Source organism: Paramisgurnus dabryanus, chromosome 9, assembly GCF_030506205.2.
Source record: "Paramisgurnus dabryanus chromosome 9, PD_genome_1.1, whole genome shotgun sequence".
Taxonomy (NCBI): domain Eukaryota; kingdom Metazoa; phylum Chordata; class Actinopteri; order Cypriniformes; family Cobitidae; genus Paramisgurnus; species Paramisgurnus dabryanus.
In genome coordinates, this window is record NC_133345.1 from 27,742,124 (window position 1) to 27,760,725 (window position 18,602).

General features: G+C 39.3%; 1 protein-coding gene across 2 annotated transcripts in view; it reads right to left on the reverse strand.

Moving 5' to 3' along the window:
- Nucleotides 1–11,905, reverse strand: part of kcng4a (potassium voltage-gated channel, subfamily G, member 4a) — a 34,967-nt gene extending 23,062 nt beyond the window's left edge. For both annotated transcript variants that reach the window (XR_010542455.2, XM_065278801.2), the window contains exons 1-2: nt 11,666–11,905; nt 9,588–10,495 (exon numbers count right to left, since the gene is read on the reverse strand). Coding sequence is in view for 1 of the 2 variants with exons in the window: in XM_065278801.2 (XP_065134873.1) it covers nt 9,588–10,337 (750 nt within the window). In the remaining variant the exon portion in view is untranslated. The remainder of the gene's footprint in view (nt 1–9,587; nt 10,496–11,665) is intronic.
- Nucleotides 11,906–18,602: the final 6,697 nt, after the last annotated feature.

Consider the following 18,602-nt stretch of genomic DNA (forward strand, 5'->3'; position numbering starts at 1 on the left):
AACATTATAACATCAGTCACATTTATAATCTATAGACCTGCACTGTCTATATAGGCTATAGTATAGATAGTATTGTATATAATTGAGTTTGATAAAAGGGGTCATCAAATTGCTTCATATATCAGTGCAAAAACATAAAGTGTTTTCGTGGTGCTTTGACAAACAGTGTCAGCTTTGTTTATGGCAAAAAAAGTTTGGGGTGGTTAGATTAATGAACTATAATGTGAAATTAATAGGGAGTCTCCGATCGATCGGCCGCCGATCGGTATCGGCCGATAATGGCATTAAATGACTCGATCGGTGCTCGCTAAATCTGCCGATCTCATAAACCGATCTTTCTGTTTACTTTTGTCATCAAAAGAATCCTGAATGCGGGTGCAATTAAAGACATTTTTACGTAGCGCGAGCATTTTTACAACCCGTTGCTCACGTGCGACGTGGAGATTTGTATGTCTCTCTTTGCCTTTACAGAGATATGCGTATTTTCTATGAGGATCGCGCTCCGGTAAACAGCGCGAGGCGTCTTCACATCCCATCAAACAGCGTATACAACACATATCTATCACGGACAATTGCATCATCATGCCAAAAGTTTCTTATTTGCATGCGTCTTAAAGTTTTGAGCGTTTAAACTTTTATTTTCCTCACAGCTGCTTCTCTGTGTTCAGCCGCCGCCCACACACACAGCAGCCTGTCATCAGTGCACGTGAACAGAGCGATCTCTCTCTCACGTCTTAAAGCTGCAGTAACATAATTCATCTCTCAATAAAATCACTCTCTGCTCTTGACTAAAGAATTTTTATACTTCATACGAATGCGTGTATATTTAATTAATACAGTAAAGTCTGTGAAGTGTTTTATTTTCAGTACTTTTAGGAGACATAAGCCTTTTTAAAGCCATATTACATTTCTCTTTGCAGAATAAATATTTGTTGTGCTTATTTATTTGAGTCTCTATTAAAACAATAATATACCTAATTACTGCAAGTAATATAACAAAGGCAACATCCGTGGTATTATTTTATTTAGAAAGATTGTAACAGTTTCAGTCATCAAAGAGCTTGCATATCAGCTTTAAAAAAAAATCGGTATCGGAATTGGTATCGGCCGATCACGAAGATTACAAATCGGTGATCGGTATCGGCTGCAAAAATCCTGATCGGAGCATCCCTAGATATTAATATGAATGTTTTATAAATCAAAGTATTGTGTTGTGTCACACATTATTAGTTCTTTGTTACATGTATAGTAGACCATTTTTTGTCGGTGGATAATAATGATTGCCCTTTTCACCAGCTACCACCACAAGTAAATTTCAGATCTGTGGGAAACACTGTATACTGTATGCTAGGGCTGTCACTTTTTATTCGATATTCGAATATGCATTCGAACATGACGTGAAATATCCGCATTCGAACTTTAAATAAACCATCCGGTTTTTAAAATGACATGTTTAGCGCATTTTTCACCTCGTAATGGGAAGGAGGCTGAGAGTGAGACCGACGACGACAACTGTGCGCAAGCGAGGGAATCAAATTGGACCAAAATGAACCTAATGTGCATGTCAAGATAGAATTGTAGTTTGTATATAAAATGACATATTGTTTATAGTGTTAAATATTATAGCAGAATAAAAAGCTTGTGTTAATACGTCCGCATTATGAAATTAGCATGTATGAAGATAATTTCATCATTTTTACAACGCAATGTAAACTTTATATTAAACAACAACAACAACATTTGTCTTGTAAACGGATTTGAAATGATCATGTGCTGACTGTCGCGCGTCACATAGACGACAGAGTCAAGTGAGAGCTGCTTTACTCAGCAGTAAGTTTAATTTAATCTCAAGTATCAAAGGGTTTGTGTGCTCTCTATCATTAAAAACGGGCAAGGAAACAGCACGCGCAGGGTTAATGTACTTGTCAATGACGGCTCACAAACCCGCGGGATAGGCTATGTATCGGTGCTTGTTGTCAATGAGATTTCTTCTCACAAACACGCTCGTGTAATATGTGTGCTTGTCAATGACGGGCATTAAATCTTTCTGCCGAAATCTGCGGGCGTGAAATCCGTTTGGGCTTGGCTATATGCCTTACTCATGCTGCTGTTTAAGTTGTCACGTTATTGTTTGTTACTGTTCTGAATAAGTTTGTTATTCATAAGTTGATAACCTGTTTCAAACATTAAGTAAAAAAAGTAATCCAGACAGCCCTGTTTATGACTGGCACTGTTAATAATTTTGTGATTGAATCTCCATTAGGGTTTTTTTTAAGCGGGGGGGGGGGGGGGGGGCTAGATATTCGAATATATTCGGATACATTGCATGATATTCGAAATCCGTTCGAATTTGATTTTTCTCAAAAGTGACAGCCCTACTGTATGCACAAGCAAGTCAAAGTATAGGAAATTTAACAAATGGAAATAATAAGAGGGCCAAGAGGGCATGCATTAAAAATACATTTTCAATTTTGGGATAAAGCTGTACTTGTGAATTGAGTCTTCTCTGATGGATGACAACATTTACTTCAGTTACAATCTCTGCTAAAATCAAAATTGAGGGCATAGTATGAGAGGAAAAACGATCAGCTGTGTCCACATACATTAACTGAACCCGCCACAACAAATTTTCTAAACAGCAGCTGTTAGAATAGCATCTTTAGCATCACCACACATCCATAGACAATGGACCCTGTTTGACGTCATAGATTAGGAACAACCTGGGGCTAAGTGGTTTGCTCAAGGGCAGACCTAGGACAAAATTGGGACTGATCCAGAACATCCTGGTTACTAGCACTGGGCTTTAGATTACCTCACCACCACACACAGGAACAAGAAGCATAGGTTCAGCCACGTGTGCTTGTTTACATACACCTGCAAGGCACTCCAGACAGAGTATCTTATATTTGACCCTCTATCCTCAAAATTGAAGAGATGTTAGTGCTCAAAATAGCAAACAACAGGCAGGCAGCCAAAATTACAGCATACATACTAAACATTTGTTTCATGTTATTCTTTTAAAGAAGCTGAATACCCTTAATTAACTGAGGTCCACAGAGAGGTGATACTGGTGCAATAACGCATCTGACCTACACAAAATTGTTGTTGAGTTTCATATAAAAACCTTTTTTGGAAGCTGTTGGTGAGTTGTAATCAGCTGCACATTTCTCCTCAATCAATACTGGAGCACCACAAAAATACGATGCCAGCTCTTTTCCCTCCTACAGGCCTGCTATTTTTTATATAAAGAAAGAAAGCAGCTAGTGTCAGCAAAACAAAATTTAATGTAAAAGCGTTTACATGGATCAGCAAAGACGAATAAATATACTGTATTACATGTGCCAGGCCAGTAGATGGCGATGTTACCTTCTAAAGAAATACTACACACATGCGTACATATTAGAGGTCTCTTCGAGTCCAAAGAAACGTACCCGACCCAAAATTACCTGAATCACTTTATACCCGAACCCGACGTGCATAAAAAATTTTTTTAAAAGAAAGACCTGACCCAAGACAAACCCGAGAAAATTAGACCCGAGTCCGACCCGAACCAGTGGCAATTTTTTTAACCCTACTGGACCCGAATGTAAACGGCACCGACGTGTGTGCAGTGTACAGCCCCGCACACAGTAGTTAGACAGAAAAAAACCCACTGGTCTCCCAACCAATTTGGTGAGCTGCTCCATTTGTTTTCTTTGTTATCTGATGACGACACCAATGTAACTGCTAAAATGTACATTTAAAATTGACTGACATGTCTGTCTCAACAAAAATTAACCTACCGCTAGCCAAACAATACCGCAAGTGCTCTTGGCAAACAGAGGAGAGGTTTGAAAAGAACATTGACGCACACACGCAAGAGAGTTGGGGTCTTCGGGTCCGTTCGGCAAAACACATTTATTTTAAATTACCCTAGACTCGATGCCCTTATTATTATACCCGGACCTCGGGTTTTCGGATCTAAGTGGACCCGTGAAGACCTCTAGTACATATGCATTTTTCTACAAAGTAATAAATACAAAGTGTCTTGAGTCAGTAAAAACATTTTGAAATGTTCTTTCCACTCATGCGATGTTTCCTGTTACTTTACTGCACTGCTCTACTGTAGATACTGCCTCACGGCAAAACTACAGTGTTTTATTGTGAGCTTGCAGTCTTAAGTGAATCTGGCTAAAGAGAGAGACAAGCTGTTGTGAAATAATACATAGACAATAAAAATACAATATTGTCTATTGCATTGTCCCTGCTGGCTACAATGTTCATCACATCACAAGTAGCTCTGTGCTATTTGTGCACAAACAGCTTTTATGGTCGGATCTAATAAAACAGCAATCTACAGTCTAAATTCAACTCCCAGCTTATGGGTTTGGAATCGGACTAACGTTGGTTCACTTTTGTTATACAACATGGTACCTTCATTAGGAACAAAACAGACAAGTACTTTTTCAAATAACAGCTACAGTATTATCTATCCAGTTACAGGACAATTGCTTCCCTTATGTGAAAAAAGAAATAATGTCTCTATCTCAAATAATGTTCTGTAATCTCAAATAGTTGCCCCCTCTGGAGCCCGTATCACTGCAGAAAAAGCGCATCAAGGGCACACAGTGGCAATTAAGGGGGGCTCAAAAGAACCCTTCGGATTCCAACAACAACGTCAGGAACACAAATTTACTATTCCAACCAATCCTCTTTCAGTTTTCCCCTTCCTGTCTCTGGAGGAGTCACCCCTCCCCTCATCATGCTGCCCACTCAAAGGGAAACCTGCAAAGTGTTGCCCAGATTGTGTTGTGGATTGTTCACAAACTCCTGCCTTAGATTAAGGGCCCGGACCAAGATCATCGCTTACCCTGCAACACCACCTGTTCCAGGTTTTCTCCATCTGTCAAACCATACAGCCAAAATGCAAAACTCTGTAGCACAAGGCCAAAACCACTCACGCATTGCACCTGTACTGGCACCAGCTGGCCCTATGCAGTCTCTTGTCCGACATAGTTTAAATGAGCAGGCTTTGTAGAACAATACTGCCACTGGTGAATAGGTAAAGAAAATAATCAGTCAAGAGGAAAAATGTATCTTGCTTTGGTTAAAAAAGCAGGACTGGGTAAACGTTCATATAATTGATCAAACATGAGACCAGTTACTTATGCTCCAAATCTGTAAATCCCATTCAGATTATTGTGATTTTAAGCTTGAATCTTTCTCACCACCTCCATCCAGCAGTTGCAGGTAACCGTGTAGATAACTGTTTTAAAATCAAGGCTGTTTATAATCCCTTAACACATGAAAGTTTTTAGATGTTCTCAAGTGAAAATAACTGCATTAACAAAGATTCAGATCTAGATTGCTGCTGAATTAAGGACAGCTTCAAAGACATGTAAGCTCTTTTAGTAGGTTTCTGTTAAATCAAAAGGATTAGGTTTTATTTCGTTGTTGCAAATCACAAATCCAGTCGCTGAATGCACTGTCTGGAGACTTTTAGTCAAATTAAAAAACACAGTTCATGACATCAAGCTAAACTGTCTATTCCTCTCAATCCTATCCTATTGAAAAACATGAGTGTTTATGCAGTTAGTCTGTACTACTTTTATAATGGTCTATGTATGACTTTATAAGACTGTGCCACATCTAACAGGTTCACGGCATAAAGTCTTTAAAAGATATCTTTGCTTGAAGCTACAGTATCAGTGAAATCTAAAACAGATATTTTAACGTGTTTGCCGTTGTTGTAAAGTTTAGAGAGACATCCATGAATGATGGTTGCACACCAATCTGTTACTGTAAAGACATGCCCATGGCCCTAATCATGACACGGCACAAAGAAAAATGTGATTGGTTGCCTTACGTATCAGTCATGCCTCCTGGATGATGGTCTGGCAATGGGAGACTATGTTTGGCTATGGCTGCATTCGGTTGTTAGAAAGCATCAAACCTCTGTCCACAAGATGTGATCTGCATAATTATGCAGCCTACCGGTAGTTGAGGAAAAAGCATTCTTATACTAACAGTTTTATAAAGTTGTGTCACATATTGATTAAGGTACAGTGTTTTTTCACAATACATGACAATCAAGTTATGAATTATGAATAAAATGTATGTGTAAACAGGGCCTATGAAGGTCACTTATTTAGTGAAAAATTATGACTGTTGCATAAATGCTAGTAATTAGTGATCCAAAGCAAGTTTCTGTTTAAATCAAATGATTTTGATGATTCTGTATGGGGGTTATATTTTAGGTAATATAAAATATCATAAACCTGATATAATGTCTGTGTGAGAGAGTTTGGCAATTAGCCACCTGTTTTGATTTGTAGTTTATGACACCGAAAAAATACAATTTTAAATATTATTCAAGTCTTTAGTCAAACTTTTGTGACAATGCAGCTCTGCAGACTAATTTTATTTTTGTCCTCACCAATGTCAAAATCAAACTTGCACCCTTGGTTTTAAGATTCCTAAAATTAACAGTGATACCATATTCGTTAGGGATGGGCACGAGTACTCGATTGCTCGAGTACTCGAACGTGGCATCGATGATCGATCACGAAAACGATGATCATGTGGGTTTATTTATTGTGGATATGACGGCATTTGGATGTCTGGTTAGCATTACAGGCGCATGTGGTAGTAAAGACTGTGTCTGGAGATGCGTGTTTGACGTCGTGTTGAGCTACGCAGACCGACGTATAACATCAGTAACATTACTATGCGTGATTCAAAAACAAACAGATAATTCCGCGCGACCGCACCGCAGCAACCCACCGATCCGTTCCGCACAATGCGCGGCAGTCCAACAGCCCGCCGATCCCTGGAAGCCGGCCACAGCTCGCATCACTGAGGCCCTATGGTTTAAAAGGATCCCGTGATTTTCGGAAATACAGTCAGTCAGGTGCAAAACGTACAGTGCCGTCAAAAGTTCAATGGGTTGTCATCTCATATTTAAACATCAAATGTCAAGAGATACCAGAGAGCCATACGTGCATTAACATTACATCTTAACAGAGGTAAGAGGACGACAGGACACAGCTAAACGCTAAAATGATAGCAAAACACTTAAAGCTGCTTAATGTTATGAAGCTTGAGCTTTGACTGGACGTGTTTAAAAGTGTGCTGTTTATGATGCACATCCACAAAGGGAGTTTCTTTTTTTAATTTAGATAACTTAGTTGAAAACTTAGTTAAAACTTAGTTATGGATTAATCGAAATGAAAAAATGACATAAATGCACATCCATAATATTCGTGAGATAAGGTAAATTTGTGTGTATGTGAGCAAGAGTGTGCATATATGTTTTTGTTTTTGATTGAGTAAGAGTGTGTATGTAACTCACACACACCCGGCAAGTTTGACAAAGACAGTGTATTTGTGTGTGCCCACACTGCATCACTTTCGGCAAGCTCCAGTGTCCGAAATTACTTGTTTTAATTCACTTATTCGAGTTAACTTTATTTGTAGGGAATAGTGAATGAGGGTATAGTAGGGGGCTATTTGTGACACAGCCTGTGTGCATGTGTATCACCAGAACTCGTTGAGTAAGATTGTGTGCATGTGTGTGTGCTTGTCTATGTGTACAGTATGCATGTCACCAGCAATGGGTGAGAGGGAGAGTGTGTGTGTATGTGTGTCACCAGCAGCACCGTGTGATTTAAAGAGTGTGTGTCACTACCACTAGCTGAGTGAGAGAGCCTGCGTGTGATTGTGTCACTACAGTAATACTGGTTGAATGAGAGTTTGCAGGATGCTCACAGCATACCAAACACCCTGAGTCCTTGCTGCTGTACTTCAAAACAAAGCAAAATTTACACCTACTGCCTTGGAAGTGGAGAAAGACAGACTGAATAAGAGAGGCAGAGGGGAGAGGAATGGGGCAAAGACTGGAAAAACAAAAGCAAAGGTGAGAAATGGCAGTGAAGAGATGAGAGGGCAGTGTAAAAGGCACCAAAAAAGAAAAACTTGAAAAGAATATTTAAGAAAGCAGCGGGAAACCTAGAGAAAGCAGACCTGATGTGAATCTAGTGCAAGAAGCAAATAAAGAAAGAAAGAAAAAAAAAAAACACAGGAACTGCAGAATCTATAGGGGAGATCCCATAAGTGCTATTGATTCTCCGGACTATCTCATCACGTTATCATCCTTTCATCCACATGACTTGAATATGTAACCAGTAACATACAGTAATAAAATACATTTATTTGTATATAATATATACTAAAATGTAACAAAACTGCAGAAGGCACACCCTTGGGGAGCTGTTTGATAATACACATTCAAGCATGTTGAAAAACTTATGTTTGACCTCAGTGTGCATTTCTAGTATTGTCTCAAACCATATGCTGCTGGAATTAATACAGATATATTACCAAAACTCGATATACCACCTAGCTCTTATATTAACCACAGCTTGAATTGTACTAGCAAAGTACTTTATGGGACCACTGCACACTAAAAACTATATTCTAGTAAAGAGGATTAAGGGGCTCTGACAACCCTTTGCGTTTGCGGACTGTCTTCCTCACTGCTTCCCACTTTCTTCCACCTTCTGTTTACTCGAGATTTGCTTCCTTGTCTTGCCTGATCTGATATTAAGCTCCAAGCTCAAATACTGTAGTACATAAATATACAATGGGATAAAACTTTATACTGTAGTAAACACACAGGACTGTAAAACCTTAATCTGCACATCTTCACATTCAATTACACAAAACAACTGAAAGTGCCAAAGCCGGTATCTTGTTATCACTCAATGTACACACACACACACACACACACACACAAGCAGAGATGAATGACTTCATGCTCAGGCCATTCTTGTTCTACCGGGCCGGTGACATTGACAAACAGCTCGGCAGTGTGAATTAAATATGACAGCCCTGCTTCTTCCACCAAGACTCTTCCTGTTGGACACTACATAGAGTGAAACTGACCAGACACTGCTTGCCTTTACCAGCGCCTCAACTTGACATGTGCACAGCATCCAATCACAAACACAGAATTTATTTTTGGTAAAAACTGACACATGGAGCCAGCGGCCCTGCACTCCTACTTTGTGTACGGTGGGAGGTGTCTACCTAAACATGATTAAAATGCATAGTCATTTCAAGCAAAAAGGTCTAGCCTTCTCAAGCTGACCCCCTGTGTGCCCGCTGACATTTGTAAAGTCTCTTAGGAGCTGCTTCATTATTTTCTGTGTATGTTTGCTGACATTGTGGAGGCATTGCTAGTCCAGTTCATTACTCTCTGGGTATTTACTGACATTGGGGAACACTGCTGAGATGCATTTATTATTCCTGACTAGGAATAGCACACACAGGACTGCATGGCGACTGGAAACACACTTCCAGCAACATATGGTGCTCACATTGGACCTAAGGCAAGCGAGTGAAGTGAACCCCTGTAAGTAAGTGTTCACTTCCTGCATGAAGTGACAGACAAAGATGCACAGAAGAAAATATATATCTATATAAGATGATATATTGTAAACCACTAATTTGTCTTCTTATAAAAATTCAAAAACATGAATAAAAGAATGTCAGAACATACAACTTTTTTCTAGCATATTTGCTGTGTCAGCTTTTTTGTACATACTCACCCTAGTCTCCTCCTCTCTAAGGTCTGGCATTGTGCTTATGCACAGGCTAACCACCGTCACCGCCACCATCAACACAGACAAACAGGCAAACATCTTTCCTGGCAAGCCGGACTGAGGGTTCTCCACCATGTCCCTCAGACGATTCATGAATTTGTGGTAACCCGTCTCCTCGACAGGAGGCCGGTGTTGCATCCTGCTTTGACGCCGCTCCTCCTCCCGTCGCTCAAGCTCCGCAACCTCCTCAATGCGCGTGTACATTTTGCGCTTACAGCAACGCTCCATGTACGCCATCTCCACGCCCCAATAGTTTAGCTCATCGTGCAGCGAAAGCACGCACATCTCCCGTAACAAACGTAGCTTTCCTGCTGCTAGAAAGTTTAGGATAACTCGGAATGCGCTGGGGCTACGGTCGAAAAAGAATTCACGTCGTGCCTCATCGTAATCGTCACAAACACGGGCAATCTCTTCAGGACTGCTGCAGAGTCTCAGACGTCCCAACCGCGTCAAGGGGAACTGCTCAAGTGTGCTCCAGGGGAAAGTGTAACGATTGCCCCCAACGTTAATGAGGGCCAGCAGGCCGTGATCCACTGAAAGCAGATCTTCTGATCTGCGAATAAACTGGGCATGTTGGTAGTACACACCCTTGATGGTCTCCGTTTCTGGGATCTCTGTAAAGATGTGGTCCAGGCTGCTGTCATCACTGACAGAGAGGTTGCTGAAGTCATGGTTGGCATTGCTGATTATTGGCATGATGGCATTGAAAACAGTTGATCAATGAAAGCTCAGTGTGTTAGCTTGATACCTGGGTGCTGGGCATTGAGGTGTTTATCCAAAGAACACCAAGGTAGATCCCATAGGATCTCATGCACGGTTCAGCGAAGAGCCAAATAGTCAACATCATTTACACACTGTGGAAACAACAGGGAGACAACAAAACACAACAAGGTCAAACCAGTTCTTAAGCATACAGATTATCTATTTACTATAAACGTCAATCATCCTTCTTATGTGAAATTACATGGAAATGTCATCCTTCGCAAGTAATACACGCTTATTTATTCAATGAAAGGGGATGTTATCTTTTATCACAGACAAAGGTAACCATAAGCAGTCTCTGGAGGCTGGGCACATTAACACAAACCTCCAGACATCCTACAACTCTTTACAGAGATTGAATAATTTGCTGTTGTCAAGGTGTTTCATTATACTAGGAAAGTGTGGGAGAGGGAGTGATAAACTATTTATTAATAGAACCAAATTCCCGTCGGGAGAGAGGCTTGCTTTACTGTGTGGAAAGTTAATTGAGGGAAGTGTGTTGAAGAGCCCAGTGGTTCTATCAGGAACATTTTCTCCAGTACAGACGGATACACAGAATGTGATGGGAAGCAACACATAATCACATATAAACTGTGAGGAAATTTGGAATGTGAGGTTAATAAAGTAGACAATACATTATACATATCTGTAAATACAACATCAAAACTGTGAGCATACTGTATTTATTACAACAACATACTGTCAAAATGAAGGAGAGGTCGAGATGTTATAAACTTTAAAGCTGAAAGACATTACACATACTATGCTACTATTGTACAAATTTTGTTAAATTGTTATTGCACGATATGGAAAATGTGCTACTCTGAGGGGGTCTTTACATTATGTATAATATATTTCACAAGTTACTCACCGTAAACATGCTAATATAGGCTAATAACGTGCCGTAACCTTTACAAATGACTTCTTACCTCAACCTAATGCAGTCAGGTTAACTTTCATTATATTTTTGTCTTGACGTTTTTACAGTGATACTTCGTTATGAAACGAGCATTTTATATTAGAGATACATTAGAGAGTTCAAGCATTGTAAGTTTCAGTTTATTTCCTCTCAAAACATTAATAAATGTTTCGGACTTCCTAAACACATTTAACTATACTGTACACAGTCTAGCTTAGAAACACAAACTGAAACATAACTGAAAAAAGCTTTACTACCAGAAAGAAAGCAAAAGTTGAGCACAAAAAGTTAATACAGGCATTCATTTTTATATACAGCATCAAAGTATAAAGTCCCAACTCACCCCTCAGCACGACTCCATCTCAACCGGTCTTGACTTTCTTCATAATGCTGCTTATTTGATATAACTCGCTTTCTATAAAAAGGTTTTTAACGGAACGATTAAGTCAAAAAGGTAAAATTGTCGGTAGAGCGATTATTCCTCGCGGAGACACCATCACTGTCCCGCGCTCAGAGTCTCACCGCATTCCGCGCGCGAGTGAGTGCGTGCGTGCTTATGAGTGTGTGTGTGTGGATGGCAGTCGGCTGCGCGCTCCTCGAGCTCTGTGTTTAAGGTAAGTTTTAAAACGAGTCTAGTGTAGCACTGGTACAAATCCACGGTCACGTAACGTTTACGTATTCACACTCAGCCTTTATTTTATCACGTCATTGTGCGTCAAACAGTCGATGATAAATGATAAAACTCGCAAACAGACAGGTCAGCTACATTTCAATTGTTTTCGTGGTGACTTTAGTAAGTAAAAATGAGCAGCATTTCAGATGCAGGTTTAAGCGAAAGATCTTTTTCTCGCACATACATTAGAAACCGCATTCCCTTTCATCCACCATTTGTATGCACTTTGCACACAGTGACAGTAGAATAACGCGAGGCTGCACATTCTGTTCACTAAAGTAGGATATGCGAAAGACAGATGCATAGCGTGCATGCTGTATAGGATAGTCATGCCTAAGGTAATGCTAAAATAAATACAGTTTTCACAGGTCCTGGTAACAGATGTATGAAATAGATAGCAGACATTATGCATCTACACTCTATCATTGTACTGTATGCTAAAAGTTGGTCATTTTTCTTTATACTCCATTCAGCAAAAAAAGAAAATAAGTTCCACATGCTTACTAACAAGTGCATACTTTTCCAAGTATAGGACAAAAGTGATATCTACATCTATTTACAAATGTGTACACACACCCACAAAAGTCATGTAGAGGACCTTCTGGGGCCCGTGTCACAGGACCTTCGACAATGTTGCCAGATGTTCTTACTCCCTATACAATCCTATATAAATTGTGCAAACGCACACACACTAATGGGTGTCCTCATTAGGGATTTTGCGGTATGATGATGCTACCACATTTAAGAGATAAAGTGAATGTTCTGGACAGAGATGGAGGGGAAAAGGACACGAATCAGTTTGAGGATTAAACTGTAATCCCCAGAGAGAGACGGGATCAGCTGAGTATATTGAGCTGAGGGACGAGGAGCAGCTCTGGTGGCTGGTGGGCAGTTGTGTCCTACTGACATTTGTTTGATTCACTATACGTTTCGATCAATCTAATTGCTCTTTAAACAGATGTGAGAGCAGCTACATTACCACCAACCGGTGGGCTGCCAAGAAAAGTGTAAATAAAAGACTGAGGAAGTTCATAAGAGCTAACAGGATTTTCCCCAACTCAATCTCAGTAATCAAAGTTTGAACAACTCCCTCTCCTGCCGAATTGGTTCGATATAATCAAAACATGATTTTCATTGTGGTTAAAGCCCTAAGAGTCTGGGCATGTGTTGGGAGGAAGTGCTGATTTACACATTACCATGCTCTGTTTTGTCATCTGGGCAGTGATCCCAATGCAGGATGATTTACATAACATTCAAAATTGTAATCAAATCCTGCAGCCATCCAGAAGCGGGTTCAAGGTTTTCTCTTAGGAGATGGCAAATGTCTGTCATGTGAAATTTGGGCCTGTAGCAGTGCTGAAGATTTTGAAGACAGAGAGATATTCGGTCTGAAGCCTTCCATGGTGTTCCGTATTAAACATTAATGCTGGAGGACGGGATGCATGGACCTCTCTCTTTATGCAGACATCAAACCTCCCTTTGAGCTTAAATTGGAATTTGAGAGGAGCCGGGAACACAGAAGACCCTGCAGACACACCCTCCTCTCTTTGCATGTGTGTCCAATAGCGTACTGTATGTGTGCACTTGTGGGGAAAAAAGCAAATTACAGACCGGATATCCCCATATAGGAGCGACAAATATAGCATGATCTTCATCATCTGTACCGAGTGAAACACATCTGATCCTTTCCTGTACAAAATGTGCCCTGTCAGCAAATCTCATGTTGTGTAGAATCATATGACTCCATCAATGAACACCACATGCAACTTTAGATGCGTCCACTTCTGTGCAGAACCGCAAAGGTAGTCGGCAAGGACACATGACATTGCCATAACTGCAGACATCAGTAAAACGAACAGGGGAGCGTCGTCACGCAGCGAGGGACTCGGTGTGGTCTCTGCTGTGCTGGTGTTTTATTTCCACAATAATTGAGTCTATTTACATCAGCAGCCTATACCCTAGTGCTCAGATTACCTGTAATGACACACCTGAATACGAACTTGAGAGCTCAACCCGATCAGCTCACTTCCCTGATCTCTGATCAGTTTACAGACGCCGCAGCTCCATTTCCCAGCTCATCTTGGATCAAATCAGAACAGTGAAGAAACTTGCTTCCTCGTTCATTTCTTAAAATTTCTTTTTCTGTCCTTAAAACAAGCCACCGTGTCATTCAATAAAGTAAAAAAATATTATTTATTACCGTCTCCCCTCCTGTCCTCTCCCCCCTCGCCCACACAATCTGGGCAACAGCCAAAAAGGAAAGTCATTTCAGAGACAGACACAAACAGAAGACAAACTTTTTATTACAGTGTACAGAGCATTGATAAATTGTGCACAATAAGATGATAAACTACAGTATGTTATAAAAGTAAAATTTGGGCAATTTTGTTTTATGTTTAGCTTCTCCCAGATTTCCAAACACCGACCTGTCAAAGCCAAAGTGAAGAATAGGCCGAGCCAGAACAAGGGTGCAATCACCGAGACAACAGATCACATTTTTCGCTTCAACTTTCTCACCTAGTGGCAACGTGGCAGTCCGTGCACTGAAGGTTTATTTTCTCCTAGAAGAGATAAGTCAGCTGTATCTAGCTTGCACACACACACAAAGAGAAAGTGGTGCAAATTGAATCAACATTCCTTCAAGAAATCATTAACGCATCTGAATAAATCTCTTTTTTCAAATGAGTTGCTTCTACACACCAAGTTGCCATCAACACTCATCATAACCAAACTCCCAACAGTCTGAATCAGTCAGGCTCTCTCCTCCACACCTCTCCATGCCCACAGGCAAGAAATGAGAAAAAGACTTTTCAATAATTAAAAGCCACTAGGAATGATCTATTTTAATTTTAGGAGAGAACTAATTCTGATAAGAAAACACATGCTGGCCTGTTACATTAGCCGGTCCAATTAATCATTAAACTGCATGAGAATTCAATATTCTTGTCAGGATGTATTTGCTAGCTAGACTGTTAATAGAGCTCTCTCTCATTTCCCCCCTCCGACGCACTGCGTACAGCAGCAATATTGACAATATGTTGGCACTAGAGCTTCAGACATGGAGAACAAAGCTGGGTTCCACCATAGAAAGTCAAATATTTTCACAGCAAGTCGGACAGGACGGATTTATGTTTGATCGGCAAACAAATCGATTTATTGTAGTAAAAACATTGTAGTTTGAAGTGTTAATTCATCCAAAAAATACAAATCTATATGCTAACTATCATTCCATATATAACTTTGTTTGAATTTCATTTACATTTTACTAGGGCTGTCAAAATTAACGTGTTAATGCAAATTCATTTTAACACCACTAATTTTATTAACGTGCGATTAATGCAACGCACAATTTCTGTTTGACCCTTGGTCTAGCTCAGTTGGATAAATTGAGACAAAGCCTTAGACCAGGGGTAGGCAAGTTCGGTCCTAGAGAGCCGCAGTCCTGCATATTTTAGCCTAAGCACTGATAATCTAACCTGATGTGTAAATCCTAAAGACATTGATTAGCTTGTTCAGGTGTGTTTGATTAGGGTTGGAACTAAACTCTGCAGGACTGCGGCTCTGTAGGACCGAACTTGCCTACACCCGCCTTAGACAGTAAATGTGACCCCTGCTCTTAGGTTTTCATGAAAAAAAGAACATTAGGCTCTTGTCTAGCGAATCTAATGCTCATAATGTTAGTTGAACATCTAAAATTATTTTTATTTGTACGTTTTCTGAGAGGTGTACAGTCCTAAATGCTTAACTAATACACAAATGATGGTTGTACATCAACTTGCGCATCTTACATTTTAGTTTCAAGTGCAATTCTTCTTAACGGCCATTTTTTTTCTTACATTTAAGTTTAAGAAAAAGTTTTTTTGTAATCCCAAAAAAGCTTTTAAAGAAAGTTCTTATTTTTTTCTTATATAAGAATGATTTTGTGAGTCCAGCCCCAGGACTTTTGATATTAAAAGAGTTATTAAGAGAGCTGAAGTTCAGGACCTGATTGATGTTAAAAGAGTTATTAAGAAAGGGTTTTTCTGAAAGGCAAATTCATATACAAAACAATGGCTGATTGTAAACAGGCTGGTGTAAACAAACATTTGCATAAAGCATCTATATTTGAAGAGTTTGGTTCCAAAACTCAATAAATCCATTTTGACTTATTTTAGTAAAAATATGGTTTCTATACCAAGAAAGTGGCAAGATGAAAAACACTATTTTCTGTTACAAACTTTCACATAGCATCTAATAACATTAAAAATTCTTATCTATAATTTGATTTTTTAAGATATTTTATAAAAACTGATTTTTTTCGTAAAATGCAATAAATCCATGACAAGTTTTTTCAAAATGCTATAAATCTATTGAATCAATATATAAATGTGCATTCATCTTTGCCGTGTTATATTTATTTAGTTGACTGGTATACACTGAATAAAAAAACATTAATGGGATTAATCAAAACACTTACTTTGTCATATTAAGAACACTGTCATTGCTGCTGTCATCCTTGGGACGTCGCTGAACTTTTTTGACAGGGATTAGATTTAAAATGTTTTGGTCCTGCTCGATTTCCATTGACTTCGAGTAAAATAATGGAAAGTTTTTCATAAGATCCCCTGGGGTCAATGTGTTAGCATGACAGAAGCTATTGTGTGAGAACAGCTGTCGTTTTTCCGTCCCCTGATTGGCTTACGTTTCTCCCCCGTCACAGAAAACCACCACAGGTTTATATCAATACCATCAAAAGTATTATTTTGTTTTTTTGTTGATCACGAAGTACAAAGTAAATGAGGAAAACTAGGATTCGGTGTGAATTCAACCCGCCGCCAATGTTGTTTACAATGCGTGGAATGGTGCGCTGTGATTTGTTGAGTGGATTTATTGCATTCTGCAGAGAAGGAGGACTGGCGTTTATCGCGTTTTGGGAAAAAGGGGAGAAAAGATGACAGAATAACATGATGGATATCGGATTTTGCGTAAAATTAAGAATTTACTTTTTAATAATGACCTGATACAATAATGATTTTGGTGGGATCTAATTGATTTATTTTTATCCTGTTTATCGCATTTTGGAACCAAACTCTTCATTTGTCCACATTCATGTTGATTAGAGTATTAAAAACTTGAAAAGTGTTAAATTAAGGTAAATTTTGAACAGATAAAAATGTGTGAATTATTCAAGTTAACTCATGACAATCATGCGATTAATCTAGATTAAATATTTAGTCGATTGACAGCCCTTACCTTTAAATTTATGTATTTGGCAGATACTTCTATCCAAAGCATCTTAGTATGTTTTTTTTAATAGGAATTTAACCCACAAAACTTACCTGCATAGACACTGATAACCTTCATCATCTGCAGGATGCTCAAAATTTTATTTGTAGGGGAAATAGGTTGTAAAAAAACATAAAAGGTAAGAAAGAAATTGTCTTTCTAAGACCTTAAAAGGCTCATTGGAGAACCAAAAGTAGTTCTTCTATGGCATCACTGCAAATAACCCTTTTAAGACCTTTTATTATTTTAGAGTGTATGCTCAGAAATCATCTTTAACACAGATGATCAAGACATACAGTATACTACAGTACACAAGCTTTTGTGTTTCTTCATCACCACTACAGTCCAGATTGAATGCCAAAGCACTGCCATAACCAAGGAGAAAGGCTCAAGATGAATAGAGAAGGTAAAGAATGACTTCTAAGGAACATAAAGCATCACATCTCATTTAAAGCACACGTGCCATTGGCTTGGCCTGTGTCATGCTCTCCTGTGAATACCGTGTACAGTACAGCCCTCAGTGATCAGAGCAGAAAGAAGAGGAATGGCTAGTTTAATCACAGAGAGAAACTATGAGTGCCCCCAGCCCTGGCTGCTGCGGGACGCCTGCTGAATATGGAGCAGCTCCTTTTGACTAGAAATGTAATGGCCTTTGATGAAATGAATCCCCTGTGTTACATACCTCAAAGTACACTTATGACAACACAATGAGTTATTATGCAACCACCAAATCTAAATGCAAGCCAAGGTCTTTAACAGGATTTATTAAAATGTAGCTGTCATCTACAGTACCACATCTTAAAACTGCCCTCATTATTGAAGATTTAGTAATTGGTAGCGAGTGCAAAATTGTTAACCGAATAATTCTCTTTAAACATGAATACCCTTGATTTTTTTTCCCAGTAGTAAAGCAGTGTCAACTACTTTCTGTTTAAGATATTGCTACAGTACACTACTGGGAAATGTTGATAGAATTTCAATAGAGCCTCTTCATATTGTTTGCGTAATAGACTTTACAACTAATTTTAAAGTATATCCTCTATAATTGGGCAATGGAAAACAGCACTGTTGTTGCAAAACGTGTTTAGGTTGAAAATGAATGGTAATGCTCTATGTCTAAGCCAATCTCTGGAGTCGAGCAGCCAGATTAAAATGCAGATACAGACAAACACTTAACACACACCCGCCTCCAGAGTACAAAACTGAGTACAAAGCTTTGGGCATTCCTGTTAATCCAGTACAGGTCGTAATTATCTGGCCTCCATGCTTTCTTTTCACCATGGGCCATTCACTCTTTTCTATTGACCTTAAACACACACAGATATGTAAACAGCAAGGCACC